General features: G+C 46.2%; 1 protein-coding gene across 1 annotated transcript in view; it reads left to right on the top strand.

Annotated features, from left to right (window-relative positions):
• fbn2b (fibrillin 2b) overlaps nucleotides 1–27593 on the top strand; it is a 196345-nt gene that overhangs the window by 54329 nt on the left and 114423 nt on the right. Inside the window, exons 8-10 of the mRNA XM_067968183.1 lie at nucleotides 10533–10658; nucleotides 25313–25465; nucleotides 27194–27427. Of these exons, the coding sequence (XP_067824284.1) occupies nucleotides 10533–10658; nucleotides 25313–25465; nucleotides 27194–27427 (513 nt within the window). The remainder of the gene's footprint in view (nucleotides 1–10532; nucleotides 10659–25312; nucleotides 25466–27193; nucleotides 27428–27593) is intronic.

Raw genomic sequence — 27593 nt, 5'->3', positions numbered from 1 at the left:
GAGTTTGCCCACTCACTGTGTGTCCTGACATTGTAAATGTGTTTATGGAGATTGCCGCTGTTCACTGTTTCTATTTGTTTTTGAGTGTTTCAGATTTCACTAGACACACTAGGGGAAAGTTTCACAAACACAATTACAATGTCACTAGCTAGTAACAAGAGGAACTTTTATCATTAAAAAAAAATAACCAGTTTGCTATTTTTCCAAGCGTATTGTGATTTAACAAGTGCTGCACGCTTCTGTGTCCTTCTGTACAAGACTGTGACATAACCAGTATTAGGAATAACAAGGAACCACATTTTCCATGGATTGTATAACCAGTCCGAGTATGAGCGAGCTGCTGGCTCCAGTTAGGGGCAGTACCTTAATCAGCCTTAACAGTGCTTCAAACATTGCACTTCTTATTGGCTAAGTCTTGAGCAGGCTCCTCAATGGTGTAGTTATTGGGGAATGTTCTTCCATTTTGAGAGAGGAGGCTGGCACTGCTTCCCTACTTTTAATACTTAATACATGAAAGAAACAGACCATACAATTCACTTTCACTTCAGGTCACATTGAAGGTCTCTGTTACCAAACGGAGGTCAAATTGGAGTGAAATTAACCAGATTCTAACTCCACTTGAGAACTGAAATTGGCTAAATTACACAGTCTGAACCATCACCTCTCAACGAGGCTCACGCAACCCTCCACCCCCACCCGCAGGTTGTATGTGGGTAGCAATTTGGACACATCATAAACTGGATGTAGGCTTGTGAGTGAATGTTTCCCTTTGTTAGCTGCACCCACCCCCTTTTCAACCTGCTGCATCTGACTGAGACCCACAAACCCTCCTCATTGAAAATCAAGGAGAAAAAGTTGTACAAAAGCAAAAAGTTGTACACGTGCATGTACATTGCGACAAATGTACACACACATGCAATGTGCATGCAAATAGTCTCAGCTATCACATTTGACATGCCAACTGTACAAGAGTCTACGCATTTAATCCAGGATTCATTGGCCTGTACATTTAATGTAGGTTTTTATGGCCTGGTCATTTAATGTAGAATTCTTGGCCTGTGCAGTCATTATTGCCTTAAGACTGGGACTTGACCACAGAAAGGTTCTAACATTAAAATAGCTTGTTAAAGTGAATAGCCTTTTTACAAATTAATTTGGGTTCCTTACATTTCCAGCTGGTTAATAACTATTATCTAGTATTTCTTTGTAATTTAGAATGATAATTACACAGACTGGAATGCCGACAGTTGGCCAAAATCCTGTCAACAGCCATTTATCCAAACCGCTGAGGCTGCAGGTTATTCAGCTAAAATTGGATCTTTTCTTTGCCGAGAAGGCGGCAGAACAAAGAGGCTGTCATCTGAGTGTGCTTGAGAAACACAAAACTTTTAATCTTTTTGCTTTTTAAACCCCAGTTTAATTTGGCTGCCGCAACAAAAACGCTTTGAGTTTGTGTTTGACCTCTTCAGCGCCAGGCCAGCCTCTGGCTTAAAGTGACAGGATCAGCATTTTTCCAATTTCGAGAAGCAGGATGTGTTCCCCAAGCTTAAGAGTCATTTACTTGTTTTTACTCATTGTCTTGCCCAGTTAATGTTATAATGGCAACAAACACCCACTGGATGTGAACTTTGTGTAATGTGCAGCAGAATCTATAATGGGTGAAGCTCACTGGCACCTCTATAATCACGAGAAATGCAATGCTCTTTATTTGCTGTCAGTGGTGACTATAAGGCACCCTATCCACCCCCCACCCACCCTCCACACTAACAGCAGCACCCCTCCCCCCTACCCCGACCACCACAGTATGGTGGTGTCTGGGACCTGCATTTTTACGGGACCCAAGGACTGTCATCGGGGGTAGCGCAAAGCACAAGCCCTCCTCTTAACCATGCCCAGTGTAGCCTGGCAGCACTGGGAAAGGAAGATGGGGAGGATGGGACTCAGAGGTCATGGGTGACCTGTTGAGTACCCAGTAGTGTTTGATAACACAAAAACTACTTCAATAGTGTGGTTTAGATTCAGTCCTTCCGATGTCATCAATTCTGACACAGCAACAGGATCTACACCAAATTGGATAGTATTGTACAACTTCCCGTTCCACTTGGAGGCCCTTCCTGGCACGTTAAAATGCTCTCCCTCACTCTGTTCTGGCAGGTTTGGTCATTTAACAGGTCCCTTGTGAATGGCACATGAACAGATATTCATAAAGAGCGCTAACACAATGACCAGGTGATAATATTACCCATTATTCATCCTGTATACATTAAAAATAGTCGGAGTGGAATTCCCTCTTAACGGCAGGGTGGTACTGTCGGAATTCTGACCCATTTTCCTGGGTTGGTGGTCTTTTCCAATGCAGGGCGGGCTCCCGCCGGCGGGATTCCTGCCCCCAAGAGGGAGCCCATCACTGCAATGGAGGGAAATCGGATGGTACTGCAGTGGGACCACTGCTGCAGCGCACGAAGGGGCAGAGAGTCCGAGAAAGAAGCTCGGATGATGTTTTTGTAGGACTCGCCACACATCTTATCTGTTGGAAACCTGCTGTGCAGCAGAATCCCAGTCAAGTTCACTGAGCTACGCAGCCCAAATTAACAAGGCTTGGCCTTTAAGCAGTTGCCTCCATTGAAATGGCCAAACCAGCTGTGTGTCCAACTGCTGACACTGTTTAGTTATTTAGTGCAATAAAAGAACTGGGAAAAAAGTGCTGGAGAAAATCCTTTCTTCCTGCCTCCGATCACTGAGTTTCTTTGTCGATCTAGCCAGAAACGTTTTCAAAACATCAGATAGATTATATATTAAAATTGTAAACAAAATTTTCAAAGGAGCAAAAGCAAAATGCTGCAGATGCTGGAAATCTGAAATAAAAACAGAAAATGCTGGAAACACTCAGCGTGTCAGGCGGCATCAGTGGAGAGAGAAACAGAGTTAACGTTTCAGGTCAATGACCTGAATATTCTGATGAAAGGACATCGACCTGAAACTTTAACTCTGTTTCTCTCTCCAGGGATGCTGCCTGACCCGCTGAGTGTTTCCAGCATTTTCTGTTTTCAAAGGAGCAGTTGTTTTAGGTTCTGTTATTAACTTAATTTAGAAATCGGAGGCTCCAGATGGTAACATCCCATCACACAGAGCTGGCTGTTTGGGGTTGTGGAGGGGTAGTGGGAGGAAAGTAATTAAAGAACTCCTGTATACATAAACCACAGCAATACAATGAATGGACACACACTGTACTCCCCCTCAATGTACAACGCCTACTCCATCACTGTTCAGATGTTTGTGAGATCCCACCCGACTTGCCAACAGCACAGCAAATTTATCTACTGGAGAGCAAAACCTTATAGATCAGGAAGGTCACGGGTTCCATACTCGGTCCGTATTGAGTTAGCTGATCTTAGTCAGGTTGGCACAAATGGGAGAGAGGGCTATAATTAGCCCCAGAATCCTGGTATAGAAAAGGGTAAATTGGGCTCCAGCGCACATCTGTGGATGTTGGGTGAGAACAGGAACAGACTGAGCTATAATGCCTCTACATTTAAATTTCCTGTCGCACCACAGTCTAGTTGAATCAGCAAGAGTAGGTGCTTGGGAAACCGTACGCTAATAAGAATCAGTGCCTGGGAAACTGTTCCTCAGCAAGACACGGCACCCAGGGAACTGTAGTCCAGCAAAAGTCAACACCCAGGGAACTGTAACCCAGCAAAAGTCAACACCCAGGGAACAGTAGACCAGCAAAAGTCAACACCCCGGGAACTGTAACCCAGCAAAAGTCAACACCCAGGGAACTGTAACCCAGCAAAAGTCAACACCCAGGGAACAGTAGTCCAGCAAAAGTCAACACCCAGGGAACAGTAGTCCAGCAAAAGTCAACACCCAGGGAACTGTAGTCCAGCAAAAGTCAACACCCAGGGAACTGTAGTCCAGCAAGAGTCAACACCCAGGGAACTGTAGTCCAGCAAAAGTCAACACCCAGGGAACAGTAGTTCAGCAAAAGTCAACACCCAGGGAACTGTAACCCAGCAAGAGTCAACACCCCGGGAACAGTAGTCCAGCAAGAGTCAACACCCAGGGAACTGTAGTCCAGCAAAAGTCAACATGCAGGGAACTGTAGTCCAGCAAAAGTCAACATGCAGGGAACTGTAGTCCAGAGACAGAGATAGTGTGTAGGTGTGTGAGAGAGATTTGGGAAAGAGTGACAGAGGCAAATATTGCATTTGGGGCTAGCAGTGGTCAGCTCTCCTGTTCCTGCTTTTTGTGGTTTCTGATGCAGAGGGGTTGAGTTCGCTGGAGAATAAACAATATTTAAAACAAACGCTGCTGGAATTCTGATATCATCGAGTAGCTGCCGAGGAGGCTGAGTCCTAAGTCTGATGAGTTATTTTGGATTCATTCAGAACATTTGAGAACTTGACACAGTTCCTTCCAGTTTGGGTTCAAAGTGATCTGATCCTGTAACTGAGACAATGGTGTAGTCTCCAGAGCTGCAATGTGTTTATTATTTGTCTTATCCTCATAACTCGCCTGTGTTACAACAGTCACCGCACTTCAAAGTAATTCATTGAATGCAAAGCACTGTGAATGTGTGTGACAGATGTGATATGACACAATATAAATGCAAGTTTTGTTTTCTTTCTCTCTCTCTTTTCTTAGAAAGGGAAGTGGGTACATGGCTTTCTGGTGAGTCTCCCAGCTGTGCCAAGGTATTAGGAGAAATGATATAGTCTCAGGCCCAGCTCAATAGCCAGACTCCTTATCACAGTCTCAGCAGTCTTTGGAGCAGTTTTATCCACAGTAATGAGTGTGGCCCGTACATCCTCACCCATCACTCTTAAGTGTGAGTTTGGTTCAGTTGATAGCACGCTCACCCTGAGTCAGAGATTGTGGGTTCAAGCCCCCACCAGATCTTGAGCGCATAATCCAGGCCACGTCTGTCTGTTTTAATAGATGTAAAAATTTCCATGGCACTAAAAGAAGAAAAGCAGGGAGTTCTCCTGGTGTCCTGGCCAACGTTCCTCCCTCATCCAACATCACCAAAAACCATTTAAGTGGTCATTCGTCTCATTTATAGTTTAAGAGACATTGCTGTGCACAGGTTGGCTGTCACATTTCCCTGCATAAGTGACTTCAGAACTAATTTATTGGAGGTGAAGTGCTTTGGGACATGATATATAAACGCAAGTTCTTTCCCTCTTATCTATTGCCACTTGGTTTCCATCAGGAGAGTGAGTAAGAATTACCACCTTGGTAATTGGTAAGATGTGTCCAAGAGAGTGGTGGGAGAGGGGAGCTGTCTGCCTGATTGCTAGTGAGGTTCCTGAAAATTTAGGCCAATGGAGTAGCTGAATCTAGACTTTGAATATCCCTCATTATTGTACCTAGCACACAAGTAGCTTCATGTAGGAATCCCAACTCAGCTCAACGTGGCAGGTTTGGTGCACGCTGAGCAATGAGCTGTTAAATGGAACCGTTTAGGCGAACAATTAAAAGCAGATTAACATGTGAAAATATGAGCCTGGGTGAGAAATAGGAATAGCACACACTATTAGAGAGAAGCCAGAGTCCTGAGAGTTTCCAGCATCTTTAAAGGCTGAGGGATCATGGGTTGGGGAGGGGCGGGTAGGGGACTCACAGGGAGTGAGTTCCTTAAGTGGACAATACATGGAATGTGATGATGTTTGTGTTGGCTGGGATTGGAGATGATATCTATGTGGACCAGGCTCTGGCAAAGGAGCAAAGAGATGATTGGAATCAGTTCCAATTTAGCTAAAACATCAGGGAACAAAATAATACATTTTTTTTGGTATTTGGCCAAAAATTACGTCAAAGCCAAGAACAAACGTGTCAGACATGCCAGGCCGCTAGAAATGGGATCTTTTAAAAGCTGTATGCAAAAAAAAATTGAGTTCTGATTAAAAACGTTTGTGTTATGAAAGTTTGGGGCAGTGATTAAAAGCACAATCACTTGTATAATTCTACACATTACATCAAAAAGTGTTCATCATTTAGAATTGGAGTTGTGTGATTGACATCTGCTCTCGTCTGAGCTTTGAGCAATGTTTAAAACAAACACGTACATGTACAAACACTTCAGACACGAAGAACACTGCTGGACTCATTGCATCGTCACATACCCACATACCATTAGGACAACGTCTGTGCAGGAGGGTGAAAGGGTTCCATGGGGAAGCTGAGTCTTCACAACAGTCAACTTGACTTGATTGTAAAAAAAAAGTAGACAGCCTTGGGCAGACCCCATTTGGACTACTGCGTTCAGTTTTGGGCACCAAACCTCAGCAAAGATACATTGGCCTTGGAGGAGATACTGCGCAGATTCACCAAAACAATGCCAAGGCTTAAGGGGTTAAATTATCTTCACGTAAACTTGACTTGCATTCCCTTGCGTTTAGAAGGTTGAGAGGTGATCTAATCGAGGTGTTTAAAATGATAAAAGGATTCGATAGACAGAGAAACTCTAAAATTAGAGCTGGGCCATTTAGGAATGAATTCAGGAAGCACTTTCTCACACAAAGGGTGATGGAAATCTAGAACTATCTCGCCCAAAAGGCAATGGTTGCTGAGTCAATTTAAATTTCCAGACTGAGATTGATAGATTTTTGTTAAGAGTACAAGGGATATGGAACAAAGGTGGGTAGAATCATAGAAATGATACAGCACAGAAGGAGGCCATTCGGCCCATCGTGCCTGTACAGGAGAGTAAATGTAGTTGAGGTACAGATTAGCCAAGATCTAATTGAATGGTGGAACAGGTTCAAGGGGCTGAATGGCCTATTCCTATTCCTTATCCCTTAAATATTTGCTGTCCCTTTTTACTTTTCTGAGCGTTTCAGGTGTTTTCTTGCTGTTGCTGAAGTTCCAGAGAGCGATGCTTAAGAAGAAACACCCTACTCCCATCTCAGCTTTCTCTTTACTCACTTGCTGCCAGTTCTGTTTGGGTCTGTTGGAGTGCCAGTGGGAAGGAGCCTGGTGTTTGCACTTTTGGGTGCCATGAAAATTTGGGTTGAAAGTGTGGAGTTTACCTTTTATACGTTCAGATTGTGGCCATAGCAGAAAGAGGCCCGCGCACCACAACATGTGCGTAACAACACCTTCAGAGCTGGAAATGACCAGCAAGCATTGAATGTGGGATCTTCCAAGGATGGTCAGTCAGTCAGGCGTCGCATGTCTTAATGCTGTTGGGCTTGCTCTCCCAGCGTCCTTTGGGAACAGGAGCCTCCTCATGTGCTGATCATCGACCAAGCAAGATATGTTCACCTCTGTCTGCAGATGTGGGTGTGAGGGCACCCGTGGGTGGGCACAAGGCACCTCTTGTGTAGCCGGACCTGCCTGACATCCCTCAGCAGTTAACCGTCACCTTGAAAATACCATCACTGTTAAAGCATTCAACAGTGAATTGGATCAACTCCTGTTTAAACAGGAAGTAGAAGTATTGTAGTTTGGGGCAGGAATATGATCACATCAAGAACCAAGACACAGAATGGCTTTCCCTTCTTTACCTTGTTTTCTGTGCTCACTGCTCTATCTGAGGAGCAAGTGAGTGGGGTAATGGGGATGAGAGTCAATCTCTGAGGAGCAGTAGGTGGGGGTCAAAAACTCTCCATTATTGAGCCCGAGCCCAGGGAGTAGTTTAGAAATGTTGGTGCTGAACTGAGTTTAGAACGATATGCCCTGTGACAAATGCCCCAAACACTGAACCCACTGTCCTTTGTACGATCTCTCGGTTTGATTCAGGTTGGTCTGTGCCGGCCAGTTTTGATATTTGAAGTCCAAGTAGAGGTTGGCTCTGACTGAGGCTCTCAGTTCAGAGTTGTCACCTTCGCCCAGAGCCAGAGTCAAAGGAGATAGGGAGAGAGATCAGGCCTATTAAAAATGGCATTGACAAGGGAGCCTGACCGCACCTTGTGCAGTGCAGGGGGATTCTGGCTGAAGTTACAGGGTGAATATCAGCGGGTTATAGGATTGCTACTAGTTGCAGGTAGGACATAGAGCATTACATCTGTTACTACCAGTTACACATGGACTATCAGCGAGTTATTTTATTACTGTTGGTTATGAAGGGAATCTATGCGTTACCAGTATTGCTATTAGTTATCGGTGCAATTTTAGTGAATTACTACTAGTTACTAGTGGAATCAAAATTCCTCCCACCTCTGATTTCCCCTCTGTAAATCGCTCCCCCGCCCTCGGTTTCCCCTCCCCCCCCCCCCCCCCCCCCCATCACCTTGGTTTCCCCTCTTCTCCACTCCCTTGGTTTCCCCTTCTCGCCTGCCCACAGGTGGCCTCCTGGTTCTCGGAACAATAGCTGCTGGCGTGAACCACTAGAGGGGACCCAACCTTTATAAGGTAAATTCAATAATGTTTGCAGACGTCACATGATCAGATGTCATGTTGCCAGATATCACGTGATCAAACCTCCATGAATATCTCCAACAAGAATTGGCTACTCTATATAAATTAGTACTGTAAGCCTCAGACTGTGTAAGTGAGCCACCAGGCCGGATTTCCTACAATAAGGCCTCAGACTTTTCCATTGAGTAACATTAGTCTGTCACCACCAGTCAAACTCTGGACTTTCTCATAAACACTTCCGATGTGCACATTCGCTGAGCTGGTGTTTTTTCCATATAAATGTACAAATACTTAACATCACTCAACTGGGCTCCTGAGGACTGCAGATAACGTTCCCTTGTTTCAGACTGTCCTTGAAGAGAAGTCTATCTGCAGTTCTGTGATTGCGGTATCCATTTACCCATTCGTGTCCTGTTGATTACATTAACTCAGATGTATTCTGAATTTACTGTGATCCCACTTTTATACTATAAACCATGCTGATCAGCAGCATTCAGATTAAGTTTGAAAATCTTACTCAGAGCTGTCATCGCCTCTACATTACAGTGCAGCCTTGTTATCTTGAACATTTCTTATTGGGTGAAAGGGTATCAGATAATATTGTATTATATTGTTTTATTCTATTTTGTGAAGTGGGAGAGGGTGAGGTGGGTGAGAGTGAGTGTGTGGGTGAGAGACTGAGGGTGAGATTGAGAGTGAGGGTGAAGTGTGCGAGTATGGGATGGAGTGAGGGCTTGAAGATGAGGTGATTGAGGGTGTGGATAAAGGTGAGGGTGAGGTGTGAGGGTGTGGCCTTTATCTCTAAAGGACTAGAATACAAAGGGGTAGAAGTTATGCTACAGCCATACAAAGCCCTGGTTAGATCACACCTGGAATACTGTGTTCAGTTCTGGGCACTGGACCTTTGGAAGGATATATTGGCCTTGGAGGGAGTGCAGCGTAGATTTACTAGAATGATACCTGTACTCCAGGGGTTAAATTACGAGGAGAGATTACACAAACTAGGGTTGTATTCCCTGGAATTTAGACGATTAAGGGGTGATTTGATCAAAGTTTTCAAAATATTAAGGGGAACTGATGGGCTAGATAGAGAGAAACTATTTCCACTGGTTGGGGAGTCCAGGACTAGGGAACATAGCCCAAAAATTAGAGCCAGGACTTTCAGGAGTGAAGTTAGGAAACACTTCTACACGCAAAGGGTAGTAGAAGTTTGGAACTCTCTTCCACAAACGGCAGTTGATACTAGCTCAATTGTTAATTTTAAATCTGAGATTGATAGATTTTTGTTATCCAAAGGTATTAAGGGATATGGGGCTAAGGCGGGTATATAGAGTTAAGTCACAGATCAGCCATGATCTCATTGAATGGCGGAACAGGCTCGAGGGGCTAAATGGCCTACTCCTGTTCCTATTAGAGTGTGAGGAAGAGGCTGTGAGGATAAGAGGGTGAGTATGAGGGTGTGAGTGAGAGGATTAGGGTGAGGCAGAGAAGCTGGAGATAAGTGTGTAAATGTGAGTGAGAGTGAGTGAGGGTGTGTATGTCTGTGTGACTCTGGGGCGAGAAACAGAAGCAAAAATTGAGACCCACTGATCTAAACTCAAGAATTTCTCTGGGGAAAGGGTGTTTAGTTGAACATTTGTTGATGATCTGGTGCTGTCCTGGCAGTTTACAAACGGGTCGGTCATTTTAAGTGCAGTACCCTGTTCAACCACATGTTGGTTTCTGGTGTTGTGTAGATTTTTCTCCTCCTTCCTTGGATCGTATCCCTGCCCAACAAGCCAGATGATTAGAAACTTCTGCCAATGCTATTCTGTGGAAGGCCACTAGGAGGCACACAAACCAGTCCAGGGTCATTCTGTCCCCATGGGGAATTGGCCACTTCACTTTGTCACCTCCCTGATGACACAGCTGAGGTTCTGGTTTCACTCGGTGTGAAATAACAGGTTTCAACTTTCACCCCACTGACCTGCAGTGCACCAACTGGCAATTTCTATATTTTTGTGGAATTTTTTTTAACAAAACACCAAGCAGTTTGTCTTGATGACACATTTTGAGATGGCTCAGTGGGGTTCAAAGTCCTTAAATGAATGCTCAATACTCTTTGCCTTCAGTCAATGAGTTTCCAGCTCTTTGTCCATATTTTGACGTTTCTGTCTTTTTCCTCCCAGACATTGATGAATGCAGCACCATTTCTGGAGTCTGTGATGGAGGCGAATGCTCAAACACAGTCGGTAGCTACGTCTGCACCTGTCCTCGTGGATTTGTCACGAGCCTGGATGGTTCCAGGTGTATTGGTAAGTCTGACAGACCTTTCAATTTAAAGAAACACCAGCCTGAAAATTAATGAGCTCTGACCAGAAAAGTCCAATTGGGAGCTTTACCCTGTATCTAATCCGTGCTGTGGCTGTCGTGGGAGTATTTGATGGGGCAATGTAGAGGGAGTTTTACCCTGTATCTAACCCATGCTGTACCTGTCCTGGGAGTGTTTGATTGTGCAATGTAGAGGAAGCCTTACTCTGGTGCTGAAAATCCACATCACCAGCAAGCTAGTGTAAGTGCTGGGATGTGCCTGCCTGTGACCTCCAGCGTTGATGCTGCCAAAGCCTGTGGGGCCAGGGGAGGTTGCAGCGTTTAAATGTGATGTGCAGGTGCCCATGTCACTAAGGGCACATCTTGGGCACCCGGGGAGGCTACAAACTGCCGTGGAGTGTTCTAGTTCCGGGGTGGGGGCTCCATCACCGCCTCCGCCACCCCCCCGCCCACCGCTAGAAACATTGTCTAGATGGCCCATCGCCTCCCCCACTCTTGAAGGAAGAGTTCACAGAAACTTTCACCATACAAAAAAATGTTCAGGGTATGGCCGTGTCCAAGGCTTAGACCCCAAGGTAGGCCTCACATCTGCTGTTGGATGGGTCAGTATGTCTGGTCCCACACAGCACACTGTTCTTTCACCAGGCTGAAGACACGGGAATTCTCAGCCTTGGAGGTCTCACCACCGCACCCCCCTCACAGCCACGTCCCGTCCTACCCCACTGGCCTTGCTTGGAGCTGCGAGGTCACTGTAGGGAGCCCGGTCACTGTAGGGAGCCCGGTCACTGTAGAGAGACGATCACTGTCCACAATGATCAAACTATCTGTTCACTCTCCATACCTGCTTAAACAGGGAGGGGTAGCTTATTAAAAATAAACCCCTTGGGGTCAATTTTAGGATGGCCGAGCGGGTGCGTCAAGGGCTGGGGGACTCGTATAATTAGGGAATCCCAGAGCGGGTCCGGAGCCTGGCTCCTACCTGCCCACTTCCGGGTTCCCCAGTGACGCGTTCGGGTGCGCGCGCAGCTCCCGCATGCGGGACTCCCACCGGCAATTAAAGCCGGCGGGATGACAATTTAAATACTTACTTACCGAGTTGAGGTACTTGACAGACCTCATTGACAGGAGATTTTGGCAGGGGTGCAATTTTCATGGATCCTCAGTGTGTTTCCCGTGCTGTGGGAAACACTCCCTGTTGGAGCAGACGTGTTTCAGTCAGCAGCCAGTGGGAGAGGCAAAGGATTTTTTAACAGTTGTGGGGGAAAACCTCATTTATTGCAGCAGGGCACTCTGTCACTTCAGACAAACTTTTAGCTGCAACACCTTTGTCTTTCCACTCAAAATTATTAATTTATACCCTAAACTCTGCTGTGCAAACACATTTACCTACTTTGCGGACCCCCTTAAACTCACACCGTCAGGATGGGGGGCGCCATGGCTGCATTCACCACTTCATCTGAGGACGAGCAACATCACCAGCCTCACCAGGCACTCCGTCCACCTCCGCCACGTGGAGCTCCACAACACAGTGCTGCGCCACAGGCACCTGCACAAAATAGTCGTGCAACTACACATACACCTACTGTAGGGTGACCCAATGGGTGGCATCAAGTGTGGGTGTTCATGGAGAACCTCATGAAAGGGACTTATTGCACAAACCAGTCAAGAATGGCCAAGACGTGGCAGCAGTGGTGACAATATAATATTTAATGTGAGTTGAACCAAAATCAAATATAAATAAAAAACATGACAAACCGTCAAACACTCTTGTGCATCCCCTTTGTGCTCACGAAACCTTTGCCTTACGCTTCCTACTACTCATACGTAATGCATCCCCTGTGGCTGCAGCAGAGGTAGTGGCAGGTTGGGTGAGGGTGACCATGAAAGAGATACATCAGAGGCTGAATATGAGACAGAACCATGAGATTGTATGAGGATTGGGTTGAATGGTAGTGGTGGGATGAGTACTGGGGAGGTGAGTAAGTGCAGGTAATTTGGGGATGAGGTTTGAGTGGGTGTGAGGAGTGATGTGATAGAGTAGTGTTGGCAGTGCAGAAGGAGTTGTGGGGTGGGGGCGGTGATGTGGAAGACAGAGTGTAGGAGAATGAGTAAGTGTGCTCACTTTGGCTGACCTAGTTAGGTCATTGAAGCGCTTCCTGCACTGTATCTAGGTGCGGGATATGTTGCTGGTGCTGCTGACCTCCTCTACCACCTCGAGCCAGACCTTCTTGGTGGCAGAGGAAGGCCACTTCCTCCCGTCCGCCGGGTAGAAGATCTCCCTCCTCCTTCTCACCCCATCCAGTAAGACCTGGAGTGAGGCATCATTAAACCTGGGAGCAGCCTTTCCCCTGGGCTGCTCCGTGCTGTAATTTTGGCTGTTTGCTGCAGGAGCAGCATTGGAGGACTGCCCCTTTAAATAGGGCTCCTCCAGCTGACAGCCTGTGATGCGGGTGCGCAGTCCGCCATTGCGCAGGTTTCCTGGAAGCCAAGGTAAGTGGCTTCAATTTACTCGTGATCACGTGGGGAACGGACTGATTTTACTGGGCGGGTTACCCACGCGCCCAGTCGACGCCCCCGCTGCCAACCAACCTCCCTGGTAATATCGGGGCCCTTGTGTCACAGCCATTTCTAACTCCAAGCCCTCAGAGTTCTACATTGTTTAAAGGCCCTGGCTCAATATCTCCTCTATCTAAACATGGTGATTCAGCCTGAGAACCACTGGTGCTGCTAACACTGCTCAGGAAGCACACTGGGCCAGTGAAAGGGTTGAAACTTTCCAACATAATTATTTCAAAGTGAGCCAAGAATCAAACTCTTTGCAGGTTTGAGTTTGGATAAAGCTGGAACGTTTTCATTCCAAATATTTCTCCTCCCAGTATTGGAATGGGGACTTGGAGCTGAGCCTAACTTCCACAATCTCCTTGGCCTTGAGGTAGGACCAGTGATGTAAGTGGTTGGGGACTCCAGCAATTCATTCTCTTCCCACCACACGCAAGCACTCTGTTAAACTTTACAAAAGTCAAACTTCAAATCAAACAATCAGGTTATCTATGGAGCAAATTATCCTGCCGGCCCCACCAACTTTAATCATTAGTGAAGGCCTCCTTCCCATGTGCTATCTCTCACTGGGGTACAGTTCCCCAGGCACTATCTCTCACTGGGGTACAGTTCCCCAAGCACTATCTCTCACTGGGGTACGGTTCACCAGGCACTATCTCTCACTGGGGTACGGTTCACCAGGCACTATCTCTCACTGGGGTACGGTTCACCAGGCACTATCTCTCACTGGGGTACGGTTCACCAGGCACTATCTCTCACTGGGGTACAGTTCACCAGGCACTATCTCTCACTGGGGTATGGTTCACTAGGCACTATCTCTCACTGGGGTACAGTTCCCCAGGCACTATCTCTCACTGGGGTACGGTTCACCAGGCACTATCTCTCACTGGGGTACGGTTCACCAGGCACTATCTCTCACTGGGGTACGGTTCCCCAGGCACTATCTCTCACTGGGGTACAGTTCCCCAGGCACTATCTCTCACTGGGGTACGGTTCACCAGGCACTATCTCTCAGTGGGGTACAGTTCCCCAGGCGCTATCTCTCACTGGGGTATGGTTCACCAGGCACTATCTCTCAATGGGGTACAGTTCCCCAGGCACTATCTCTCAATGGGGTACAGTTCCCCAGGCACTATCTCTCAGTGGGGTACAGTTCCCCAGGCACTATCTCTCACTGGGGTACGGTTCACCAGGCACTATCTCTCAGTGGGGTACAGTTCCCCAGGCACTATCTCTCACTGGGGTACGGTTCACCAGGCACTATCTCTCAATGGGGTACAGTTCCCCAGGCACTATCTCTCGCTGGGGTACAGCTCCCCAGGGACTATCTCTCGCTGGGGTGCAGTTCCCTGGACACTGACTCTTGCCATTCCACTGATGCTGGCTGCCCTCCAGTACATGGCTTAAGTAGCTGGGAACTTGGACAGTGACTGTTGATGTACTTTGGGAGTCACAGCCAAACACAATCCTGTCCTCAACTGATATCCACACACATCTGTGTTCCGGGGGTGGGAATCCCTGGACAATGATGAGGAGGGGAGACCCCAGCTGATTTTTCTGAGGTTGGCCCCTACATGTTGGTGCAGGTTTAAGAATCCAAGTTTTAGGCCCTTCAAAAGTCAAAGCGAGAATCTGCCTCGAGTTAGCAGCGAGTGTCCTGAGATGCCTGGCTGTGACTGTTTGCTGCACAACATCAAACATACAATTTGCCCCAGAGTCAGAATGCCATTCTGAACTTTAGTCCTTGTTCAAAGCCAAAACAAGAGGGGGTGCCTGTACTCCCATCAGAGCCAGACTAACACGAACTGCACACATCAATACTTCTGCTGTTCCCATAAACTAAGAGAGTTTGTGTGTCTGTAATCCATCAGTATACAATATTCTCAGAAATCTTGTTGATCCTTGTGTCAGATTAAATGTACAATACCACAGAGTTCATGAATCGGAACAAAAGTTTTTTTTGAAGTGTGTCCGGGGCTGTAACAGTTACATGTTACCAGATGTCTGAGTCCAATGGGATATTTTTGAAGCTGTCTGGGAGTAGAGAGGATTGTGGGTCACCCTTCACCACACCTCTCTCTCTCTCTATATGTGTGGAATTCATCATGTCGAACATGAGGGACATATCTGAACATGAAGGGAGCTCTCATGCAATGAAGTCAAGCAGTTATTTAATGTGGTGTAACTTCTCACAACAGGAAATAGTCAAAAGACAACGGAAGGAATATTTTAAATGGAGGAACTTTCAAATTTCTTGCTCCTCCCTCATTGAGAGGGAGACAACAGATCCCACTGACACTCATTTACAAATCCAACTGAAATCTTGGTCCCTGCTGGAAAGTGTGTGTGGATATCTGTTGAGGACAGAATCAAGATTGGCTGCGATATCCCTGAATTTGAATGTCCTGCCGACAATCCAGGTCCAGGGTCACAAATGGGCACTTACTGAAGTACTGGAGAGTGCCCAGGAAATGTACTCCAGTGAGAGTTAATGCCCGAGGAACTGTACCTTAGTAAGAGTCAGCATTCGAGGAACTGTACCCTACTGCCCTCAGTGAAGACAGGGGTGATACTGACTGTGCCTTTAGTCTGGTATCTTTCTGTAAAGGTTTGAGGTAGTTAGTGTGTTTGAAGACTTACCCCAGTGTAGATTAATGCAAAATCAAACACTGCTGTTTGGTTCTGCTGCCTGTCAACCATTACTAATATAGTCACAATAAGCAATGACATTTGTGCTGGGAGAGGTTGTTTGTGATTTGAAGTAAGGCCGATAGATCAAATGAGCAGATCCAAAAAAATGGAAAGGATAGAGAGGAAGGAAATGGCGTTTGCAGAGAGCGGCCTGACTGGATCAGCATTAGTCCAGCTCGTTTATGCTTTTTCATCAATATTTCATCAATTCCAATCTGAAATAATTTAAGTCATAGGTCATTTCAGAATGTGATAATCTCAGCCAGACTGCATGTTTCATTGCTAGACAGGAAACGTTCTGTACAGAAGCAAAAGGATAAAGAAAATTATCAGAAAAGAAATGCTCTCACTGGCCGAGCTAACCGTCTGCTATTCTGAGGAACAGTCTCTTCCCCAGAGACCAGCCATAAGTGGCTGTGAACCAATGCTGCCGTGTGTGTGAATAAACTCCTGAACAGGGTTCGACTTTGAACTTGAAGAATATTGTGTGACATGCCGTGTGCCGTGCCATCTGCTGTGACGTGCCATGTGCTGTGGCATCTGCTGTGATGTGCCGTGTGCCGTGCCATCTGCTGTGATGTGCCGTGTGCCATGCCATCTGCTGTGATGTGCCGTGTGCCGTGCCATCTGCTGTGACGTGCCATGTGCCATCTGCTGTGACGTGCCATGTGCCATCTGCTGTGACGTGCCATGTGCCATCTGCTGTGATGTGCCGTGCCATCTGCTGTGACGTGCCGCGTGCCATGCCATCTGCTGTGACGTGCCGTGTGCCATCTGCTGTGATGTGCCGTGTGCCATGACATCTGCTGTGATGTGCCGTGTGCCGTGCCATCTGCTGTGATGTGCCGTGTGCCGTGTCATCTGCTGTGACGTGCCATGTGTCATCTGCTGTGACGTGCCATGTGCCATCTGCTGTGATGTGCCGTGCCATCTGCTGTGACGTGCCGCGTGCCGTGCCATCTGCTGTGACGTGACGTGCCGTGTGCTGTGCTGATCCATGCTGTGCTGTGCGATGTTCCGATGTGTGCTGTGCCTTGTGCTGTGCCGGGCTGTGCTGTGCTGGGTCATGCTGTGCCTTTGCCGTGCTCAGATGTGTGCCGGGCTGTGCCATGCTGTACCAGGCCATGCTGTGCTGTAGTGCAGCCTATGCAGTGCAGGATATGAGTGTGTAATAGAGATTGAACCCCTTCCTCCAACTAGGTGTGCTGACTGCCAAATATTTCAGTTATGTCAGGAGCTGTTAACCCATTCAGAAGGCCAAGAGGACAACTGATGTCCAAGTGTCACTGTTACACCACAGCACAATGTGCAAGAAGCCTTTTCAAATCTGCAATAATATGTCTGGACAGATGCAGCTTGATCCCCTTTCATAGGAACATAGGAACAGGAGTAGGCCATTTAGCCCCTCAAGCCTGTTCCACCATTCAACGAGATCATGGCTGACCTGTGACCTATCTCCATTTACCCGCCTTAGCCCCATATCCCTTAATACCTCTGGTTAACAAAAATCTATCAATCTCAGATTTAAAATTAATAATTGAGCTAGCATCAACTGCCGTTTGCGGAAAAGAGTTCCAAATTTCTACCACCCTTTGCGTGTAGAAGTGTTTCCTAACTTCACTCCTGAAAGTCCTGGCTCTAATTTTTAGGCTATGTCCCCTAGTCCTAGACTCCCCAACCAGCGGAAATAGTTTCTCTCTATCTAGCCCATCAGTTCCCCTTAATATTTTGAAAACTTTGATCAAATCACCCCTTAATCGTCTAAATTCCAGGGAATACAACCCTAGTTTGTGTAATCTCGCCTCATAATTTAACCCTTGGAGTCCAGGTATCATTTTCGTAAATCTACACTGCACTCCCTCCAAGGCCAATATATCCTTCCAAAGATGCAGTGCCCAGAACTGAACACAGTATTCCAGGTGTGATCGAACCAGGGCTTTGTATGGCTGTAGCATAACTTCTACCCCCTTGTATTCTCGTCCTCTAGATATAAAGGCCAGCATTCCATTAGCCTTTTTGATTATTTTCTGCACCTGTCCATGACATTTTAATGATCTATGTACATGGACCGCTAAGACACTTTGGACCTCCACTGTTTCAAGCTTTTCACCATTTAGAAAGTGCTCTGATCTATCCGGTTTAGATCCAAAGTGGATGACCTCGCACTTGCCTACATTGAAATCCATTTGCCACAGTTTTGCCCATTCACTTAATCTATTAATATCTCTCTGTAATGTTATGCTTCCATCTACACTGCTTTCAATGCTGTCTGTCTTTGTGTCATCGGCAAACTCGGATATGTGGCTCTCTATCCTGTTATCTAAGTCGTTAATAAATACAGTGAATAGTTGAGACCCCAAAACAGATCCCTGTGGGACACACTGGTCACGTCCTGCCAATTTGAGTACCCCAAGTGAGTACCTGTCTTCCTTACAGTGAGTACAGCTAAGTTTGCACTGCTCTGGACAATGCTGTTTCCCTGGTCTCTTATAGATTGTTTTACACAACACAATTTACCCTGTGAGTTTGATAAGTTTGAGGAAGTTCCAAGGCCATCTCTGAATGTGAATTCACATTGTTCAGATCCAACTTAGATCCACATTGTGGAATTCAACTCAAATCTTGAAGACAATGTGTCTCCCTTGGTGAGAAGACCAGGCATTTGTGCTTAGAAATGGCAGCAGCCTCCTGCTCTCTCCATGATAAAGGGCAGCAGCTTCCATCGAAGGTCAATGATGGCATCAGCCAGCTCTACCATGGTAAATGATGGCATCACCCAGCCCCAACATGGCAAATGATGGCATCAGCCAGCCCCAACTTGGTAAATGATGGCATCAGCCAGCCCCAACATGGCAAATGATGGCATCACCCAGCCCCAACTTGGTAAATGATGGCATCAGCCAGCTCCAACATGGTAAATGATGGCATCACCCAGCTCCACCATGGTAAATGATGGCATCAGCCAGCTCCACCATGGTAAATGATGGCATCACCCAGCTCCGCAATGGTAAATGATGGCAACAGCCAGCTCCACCATGGTAAATGATGGCATCAGCCAGCTCCAACATGGTAAATGATGGCATCACCCAGCTCCACCATGGTAAATGATGGCATCAGCCAGCTCCACCATGGTAAATGATGGCATCACCCAGCTCCGCAATGGTAAATGATGGCAACAGCCAGCTCCACCATGGTAAATGATGGCATCAGCCAGCTCAACCATGGTAAATGATGGCATCAGCCAGCTCCACCATGGTAAATGCATTACCTTGTGCGATTGTTTTTTTGATCAACTGAGTGTCTGACGTGTGGAAACCCATCACCACGTAGAAGAGACTCCAATAAAGCTACTCAGTAATCTACACCCACCAGTAAAGTTTCTGTTTGCCTAATACAGAATGTACACTCTTTCCCTGGATGGACGCACCTTACTTACCCAAGGCCAGAGACCTTAGAGGCAGATTGGAAGATTCAAAGCATAGGGACCTCCAAGTGTTTGCAGAGATACTGCTTTAGTTTAACTAGCTAAAACCACACAACCTACCAGTGCAGATCACTGGTAAGCCTGTCCAGCTAGGGCCGCCCTACCCACTAGAGTTTTGGCCTGAAGGGTTATCTGGAGCTGAGTGGGAAGAGTCCAATTCCAGGTAGGTTACTAAGTCAGACAGATCAGAAGATGCCAGATTTGAATCCCAGTCTCTGCTGAGTCTGTTTTTCTTTGCCAGTTTTCTCCCCTCCTCTGCTGAAGGCGCTGTCTCCTTTCTAGAGCAAGGTCCACACCGTCCACTACTACTCTTTATGTGTGAGCCCAGGCAGTGAGTCCAGACATGTCCCAGCAGATAGAACTGTAATATCTGCCAAACTCGCTCTTGCTGTGACCAGCTCCCTAGCTCAGTAAATCTAAAGGAAGTTTCAGTCAGTGGTATTTGTAACAAGTCGCAATAACAAAATAATCATCACCTCTCCAAGGGTAAAAGCTGGACCGATGGATGCCGGCTCGGTGTCTCTGCTGTTGTGTGTGTATTTGCATTTGCAAAAAGGCCACAGCAGAAGCCAGATGATGGTAGCCATTCATTCTCAACAGGCTCGGTAACCCAGGGGTAACAGACTTCTTCTGCAACATTAAAGTATCAGCCTTGGCTCAATTGGTAACACACTCACCTCTGAATCAGGAGGCTGTGGGTTCAAGTCCTGCTCCAGAGACTTGAGCACATCATTTAGGCTGACACTCCAGTCCTGTCTTTCAGATGAGACATTAAACCGAGGCCCCGTCTGCCTTCTCGGGTGCTTGTGAAGGAACCCACGGCACTATTTGAAGAGTAGGGGAGTTTTACCGATGTCCTAGCCAACGTTTATCCCTCAGTCAACATCTGGTCATTTATCTCATTGCTGTTTGTGGGACCTTGCTATGTTTCCCTTCATTACACCAGTGACTACACTTCAAAAATACTTCATTGGCCGTGAAGCGCCTTGGGACATCTTGAGATTGTGAATGGCGCTATATATTCTTTCTTTACTGCCAGCCATGAACCTCCATGTTCTGTGTATCCAAGGCCTTCCAACTTGTGTTCTTCCTGAGTACATATAGAGTTCAATAAGCTCTCTCTTGTCTATCTATCAGTGGGTTCAATGAAAGATGCATTTATTTCTCAACCAAGTACAAAAACAGGATTTCATCCCCAAGTTGGACAGGATCAGAGAGTTCTTGGTCATCACTCCTCTGGTTTTCAGATCTGGCTCTTTAGAAAGAAGTTTTCCATCATCATCTTCAACCTATTTTGGGCCTCCGGAGCCCCCTTTCGGAATGGGAAGATGCCATTCTGACTTCCGCCTCCTCATTTGCATCACCATCAGTGCGGGCTCCCACCTGAAATATTCAAATAACTCCACTTCTAGGATTTTGGAAAGGGTGAACACTGGGGCACAGCAGTAGAAAGAAGCCCCACCTCCATGCACTTCCACCCCCTTCAGAGAGGGTGTGGGATTTCTGGGCTAATTTATTTAGTATCGTGTAGAGTTGTACTATATAGAAATCCTTATATATTTCTACAGAATTATTTTTCAAGTTGGGGACTTTTCATTCCCAGGATTTCCCATGAGAAGGAGTGCAGTTTGTGCTTGTTTATCACTTTGAGATACAGAAACTACCTGGAGATTCGAAAGAAACAGCGCAACAAAAATCTATCAGAAAAAAGCTTCACAAGAAAAATGGATTCAAAAGAAGTAAATGGAAAGGAGCAGCAGGGGGAGAAAATCAGAAAGAAAGAACGATTAACACGTTCCTTTTATTAATGTCGTATCGCATCTTTGCTGCTGTTTCTCCGCCCAGTTACTTTTTCCTTCAGAAGTTCACAATTTACGCAGTAACAATGATTAAAGCCAGACTCAAACAAAAGAAGCAACAAATAGTCCAAACAAAATAACCAACACTCAAATGATCAATTGGGGTACACTGTGTTAGGGATGAGGTTCGTTGTCGAACATCCTCAGATGATTTGTGCATCTTTTTTTTATTCATTCATGGGACGTGGGTGTCGCTGGCGAGGCCGGCATTTATTGCCCATCCCTAATTGCCCTTGAGAAGGTGGTGGTGAGCCACCTTCTTGAACCGCTGCAGTCCGTGTGGTGAAGGTTCTCCCACAGTGCTGTTAGGAAGGGAGTTCCAGGATTTTGACCCAGCGACGATGAAGGAACGGCGATATATTTCCAAGTCGGGATGGTGTGTGACTTGGAGGGGAACGTGCAGGTGGTGTCGTTCCCATGAACCTGCTGCCCTTGTCCTTCTAGGTGGTAGAGGTCGCGGGTTTGGGAGGTGCTGTCGAAGAAGCCTTGGCGAGTTGCTGCAGTGCATCCTGTGGATGGTACACACTGCAGCCACAGTGCGCCGGTGGTGAAGGGAGTGAATGTTTAGAACATAAGATTGCTCTTTTCTGTACAAAAAATAAATTTGTTCGTAATCAGCATACAGATTAGATGTGGCTGACCATGTAAAAACATTTAAAAGTCACCTTAGTCTGTCTAATTATTCTGTTTGTCACATCAGTCTCTTATTCTTACTAACTTAGCCTGTTATTTCTAAGCCTATTTCATTCATTATGTTTATATGCAAGCCTCACTCTCCAGTGCTATTTCCTTCATTACTATAGCTGTGCTACATATACATTTAAGTATATATGCTCAGTCATATCATCATAGTATCATAGTAGGTACAGCACAGGAGTAGGCCATTCGGCCCATCGTGCCTGTGCCAGCTCATCGGAAGAGCTATCCAATTAGTCCCATTCCCCTGCTCTTTCCCCATGTAAATTTTTTCCCTTCAAGTATTTATCTAATTCCCTTTTAAAAGCTACTGTTGAATCTGTTTCCACCACCCTTTCAGGCAGTGCAGTCCAGATCATTACAACTCGCTGCGTAAAAAAAATGTTTCCTCATATCGCCTCTGGCTCTTTTGCCAGTCGCCTTAAATCTGTGTCCTCTGGTTACTGACCCTTCTGCCACTGGGAACAGTTTCTTCTTATTTATTCTATCAAAACCCTTCATGATTTTGAACATCTCGATCAAATCTCCCCTTAACCTTCTCTGTTCTAAGGAGAACTACCCCAGCTTCTTCGATCTCTCCATATAACTGAAGTCCCTCATCCCTGGTACCATTCCAGTAAGTCTCTTCTGCACTCTCTCTAAGGCCTTGACATCCTTCCTAAAGTGTGGTGCCCAGAATTGAACACAGCACTCGAGCTGAGGCCTAACCAGTATTATATCAAGATTTGGCATAACTTCCTTGCTTTTGTACTCTGTGCTTCTATTAATAAAGCCCAGGATCCCATATGCTTTTTTAACAGCCTTCGCAACTTGTCCTGCCAAGATTTGTGCACATACACCCCCAGGTCTCTCTGTTCCTGCACCCCCTTTAAAATTGTACCATTTAGTTTATATTGCCTCGCCTCATTCTTCCTACCAAAATGTATCACTTCACACTTCTCTGCATTAAATTGTATCTGCCATGCGTCTGCCCATTTCACCAGTCTGTCTATGTCATCCTGAAGTCTGTTATTATCCTCCACATTGTTTATTACATTTCCGAGTTTCGTGTCATCTGCAAACTTTGAAATTATACCCTCTATATCCAAGTCATTAATATATATCAAAAAGAGCAGTGGTCCTAATACCGACCCCTGGGGAACACCACTGTATACTTCCCCCCAGTCTAAAAAACAACCGTTCACCTCTACTCTCAGCTTTCTGTTCTGATACAATTTTGTATCCATGCTGTCACTGTCCCTTTAATCCCATGGGCTTTAATTTTGCTAACAAGTCTATTATGTGGTACTTTATCAAATGCCTTTTGAAAGTCCAGAAACAAATCAACCGCACCACCCTCATCAACCCTCTCCATTACTTCATCAAAGAACTCAATCAAGTTAGTCAAACACTATTTTCCTTTAACAAATCCGTGCTGCCTTTCATTTATTAGCCCATACTTTTCCAAGTGCCAATTAATTTTGTCCCGGATTATTGTCTCTCAAAGTTTCCCTATCACCGACGTTAGGCTGACTGGCCTGTAATTGCCAGATTTTATCCCCCTCCCCTTTTTTGAACATTTGCAATCCTTCAGTCCTCCGGCACTGTCCCCATGTGTATACATACAAGCCTATGTATCACCTTCTGACCTGTGGTACTAAATAATATATTGGCCTTTATTTATATATCTAATCTATATTTAGGGCTGTTGTGAGCTTTTTCTGTTGGTCGGTTGTTGCTCATTTTCTCAGTCGGTTTGTACGTGTAGTCATACATGTATTCTGTTGCGTACACATATAGGAGTATATGTACAGCCACAGGTGTATGGTCATCTACGAACAACAGCATATGTGTACAGTTGTGAACATATCAGTCATGTGGGCATGGGTATGTACATACAGTTGCACACATGTACAAACATGTATGTACAGTCACAAGTGTGCATACAGTCACAGTTGTGTACAGGCACGTATGTACAGTTGCATAAATGTGCAGGTGTCTATGTGCAGTCACATGTATACTGGTATGTACATCTAGACACATTTGTGTGCAAACATGTACATATGCACACAAGTATATATGTACAGTTACACCCCAAGGTTTAAGAATCAGCACAAGTAATTTGGAAGAAATCTGCCTGGTTCTTGCTACTGGTGCCTCCCTTTTCTCAGGAGGTGACACTGCAGCAATTTACTGCCGATTCTCACTGTGCAATCTCGTTTGTTTGCAAGCTGGAGAGTGTTCAAAGTGGCACCATTCCACACTTAATAATTTATGAATTAAAGGATAGTTGAGGCCCCCTCAGAAGACTACCAGAGAATGTAGTTAATTGTTTGAAATATTCCTGGAAGTTCTTAGGGTAACTAGGAAAGCTCAGCAAGCTATGGGAACATTGCCGAGGTAATCATAGCTGTGAAGTATTGCAACAGAAATATTGATGTGTTTTTTTGTTTTCCCATCTGGAATAAATTAATCCCAGACAGTTTACAATGGGTTGCTTGTCAGGAGCAATTGAACTCAGGACCCCTGCACACTGAATGACGGGGAGACTTCCAGGCATTGAATTGTGCGATGCTTTGCAGATAGACATTGGGGTTAAACAGACGCAGAGAGGAGCAGCTATGCTTCACACAGAGATGTACATTAGTGAAAGGTACTTTCTGAAATGAATTAAAGTCGGAGTACAGTATATAGGCATGGGCTGGGAGGAAAGATTTGAGAAGCTTAAACTCTACAATGTAGAGAGAAGATGGAACTGGGGCATCGCATCAAGGGATATAAAATATTCAATGGGGAAGAGAGGGGAAACCCAGAATATTATTGCAAAGTAAACTAGGAAAGAGAATAGGAGATAAATTTAAACAATGAAAACTAAAATATAAAACCCACATTAGGGAGTCATGCTCCAGGGCTTGGAGTTTACTCAGTCAGTGGCTGAGCCTCGCAGACTTGAAGGTCCCAGGGCCAATTTGATCATGGGGATGCTGGGTGGGTGGCAGTACTGGTGCTACAATTGGCCTAGGTGTCTCTTGGGTCAGGGAGGAGACCAGGAGGATCTGGGTCACTCTTGTGTTATAAACAGCGTCCAAGGACTGGAGCAGGGACTGGAACTGTACGTTGTGGACAGGAACCTAAAGAGGGAAGAATTTCCCAGGAGCAAGGCATTCATGAATTCAAGAATTCCTTTAAAAATCTCGGGAAGTTGATGGAACCCTGTGAGACAGAAAGACCATTGTCTAGTGATCTCTTAAAACAATGCTCTCTCCGACCAGATACGTTGCTTGTTGATAACCTAGCAGAAAAAGGAAACTTTGGAATGGTTTAACCCTTCCTAAGTACACATCCTGTGACCCTCCTTTTTGTTTTCCAGACCAGCGATCTGGTACCTGCTTCTCCAGCCTGCTGAGCGGTCGATGCGCGGGAGATCTCCATGGACATTACACTAAGATGCAGTGCTGCTGTGAGTCTGGGCGCTGCTGGTCGGCAGGTCACACTCCAGAGATGTGTCCCGTCAGGGGGTCCGGTAAGTGAACCTTCTGCAAACAGCCAGCCAAGTGCACAAGAGGCGATACTGAGCACCGGCGGAGTAAAGGTCAGGCTTTTGTCTTTCTGAGGGTTTATCACCGTGCTCCCAGCAGTATTCCTGCCTGTGCTTGGGAGCTCGCCACGGGGGGTAGGTGAAGGGGGGCAGTGGGAAATGGCCGCTTCTGCAGGAATTCGGGCCTAGACAGTCGATGGCGTTGTGCCCATTTTTCGGGTGTTAAATGGGCGCCTAAACCTCTAAAATGGCAGACAGGAAGCATGTGCTCATTACGAGCTGGAAGTGCACCGTCCGCCATATTGGTTTAGGCAAAAAAAATAGGCGTCCATGGCCCACGTCCGAAAGGTTCTTTTTTTATGCAAATAAGGGGCTTAGCGCCTGTTTGAAATCCCCTTCAAAGTCTGTTCACTGGCGAACTGCCTGGGGACACCCAGTAGGTTTCTGCTGCTCGATGGTCTCATTTAAATGAGGCCTGAGGCCCAATATTTACAAGGATGCTACCAGAACTGAAAGGATACAACAATCAGGAAAGATTGAACAGGCTGGGGCTCTTTTCTCTAGAAAAGAGAAGGCTGAGGGGTGACCTAATAGAGGCCTTTAAAATTATGAAGGGGTTTGATAGGCTCAATGTAGAGATGTTTCCACTTGTGGGGGAGTCCAAAGCTAGGGGCCATAAATATAAGATAGTCACTAATAAATCCAATAAGGAATTCAGGAGAAACTTCTTTACCCAGAGAGTGGTTAGAGTGTGGAACTCCATGGAGTAGTTGAGGCGAATAGCATAGATGCATTTAAGGGGAGGCTAGATAAGTAAATGAGGGAGAAAGGAATAGAAGGATATGCTGATAGGGTTAGATGAAGTAGAGTGGAAGTGGTGTGGAGCACAATCTCGCCGACAGGCTGACGTGAACAAATTTCTAAGCCCAGATGACTGCAGCAGCCTGAAGGGGCTGGCACGTGAAAGAGTGGAATAGATTTTACAGTCTGTGATAAAGTGAGACAGGCGAGGCATCCATCACCTCCCTCCGTTCCGTGCCAAACCTGCTTTGGCCCTTCAAATGTTTGCTGGTGTTGCGCCTCTCCCAGGTACCTGTTCTGTTCTGGCGTTCTTACCATCCGGGGTTTCTGAGGTGATAATGAGGGGAAATATGAAGTGTGATATCACTTATTATATCGTTTCATTTAAATACATCTGCCCAGTGGGCCGGCCCTTCTGGCACCCAGTGGCAGTGACAACGAAAATCCAGAATGGTTGTGAGAATGCGTGGTGATCTGGCGTGACGAGTCCTGGTCCAATTTTCTGCCCCCACCCACCTGCTCTAGTGCCGCTACTAAACCAGCAGAAAAGCAGAGGAGGGACCTGCCTCCAGAGGCAAATAAAAACCATCTTCCAACAGGATCAGTTCAGTCACCTCAAGTCAGCACTTCATGGGGCAGATTTTACAGATCCACGCTCCTGGCACAAAACATTGCACTGGGAGCATGTATTGGGAATTCAGCATTGGTTGGGGGGGGAGGGGGAGGTGGAGGTGGAAGGGAAGGTGGAAGGGAAGGTGTGCAGGGGAGCTGACCTCTGCTCCCGAATTCGCAATGTGCACTTCCTGACACGTGAAGCACCGTGCTATAAATACCATTTTGTAAACTCTGCCCCTGCTCTTTCCAGCACTTCTCACAACACTCTCAACAGTATGTTTTTCTGCTCCTCTTCAGATGAATATCGCAGACTCTGCATTGAGGGACTTCCCTTTGGACCTGGTTACCCTGGCATAGGATATCCAGGATTTCCTGGTGGAATTGGACCCAACGGCATCGGACCCGGTGGCATTGGACCCGGTGGGGTCGGACCTGGTGGAGTCGGGCCTAGTGGGGTTGGGCCTGGTGGGATTGGACCAGGTGGGATTGGAACAGGTTTCTCAGGCCTACCAGGAACTGGACCAGGGATTGGTAAGTGGTGAATTAAACAAAGAGAAGGATCGTATTTGGTAGCGATTTGTGTATTAGTGTATAAGTAAACTCAAGGAAAGGAACAGTTAGTTTATTCCATCTCATTCAGAGTTCACAGAATTGGCAGTTCCCATCTACTGTGTAAGTGATTTGCTTTCCTCTGGAA

The sequence above is a fragment of the Heptranchias perlo genome, chromosome 29 (genome assembly GCF_035084215.1).
Source record: "Heptranchias perlo isolate sHepPer1 chromosome 29, sHepPer1.hap1, whole genome shotgun sequence".
NCBI classification, from domain to species: domain Eukaryota; kingdom Metazoa; phylum Chordata; class Chondrichthyes; order Hexanchiformes; family Hexanchidae; genus Heptranchias; species Heptranchias perlo.
Note: the sequence above shows the minus strand (reverse complement) of the source record. Positions and strands in the feature narration are given on the sequence as shown.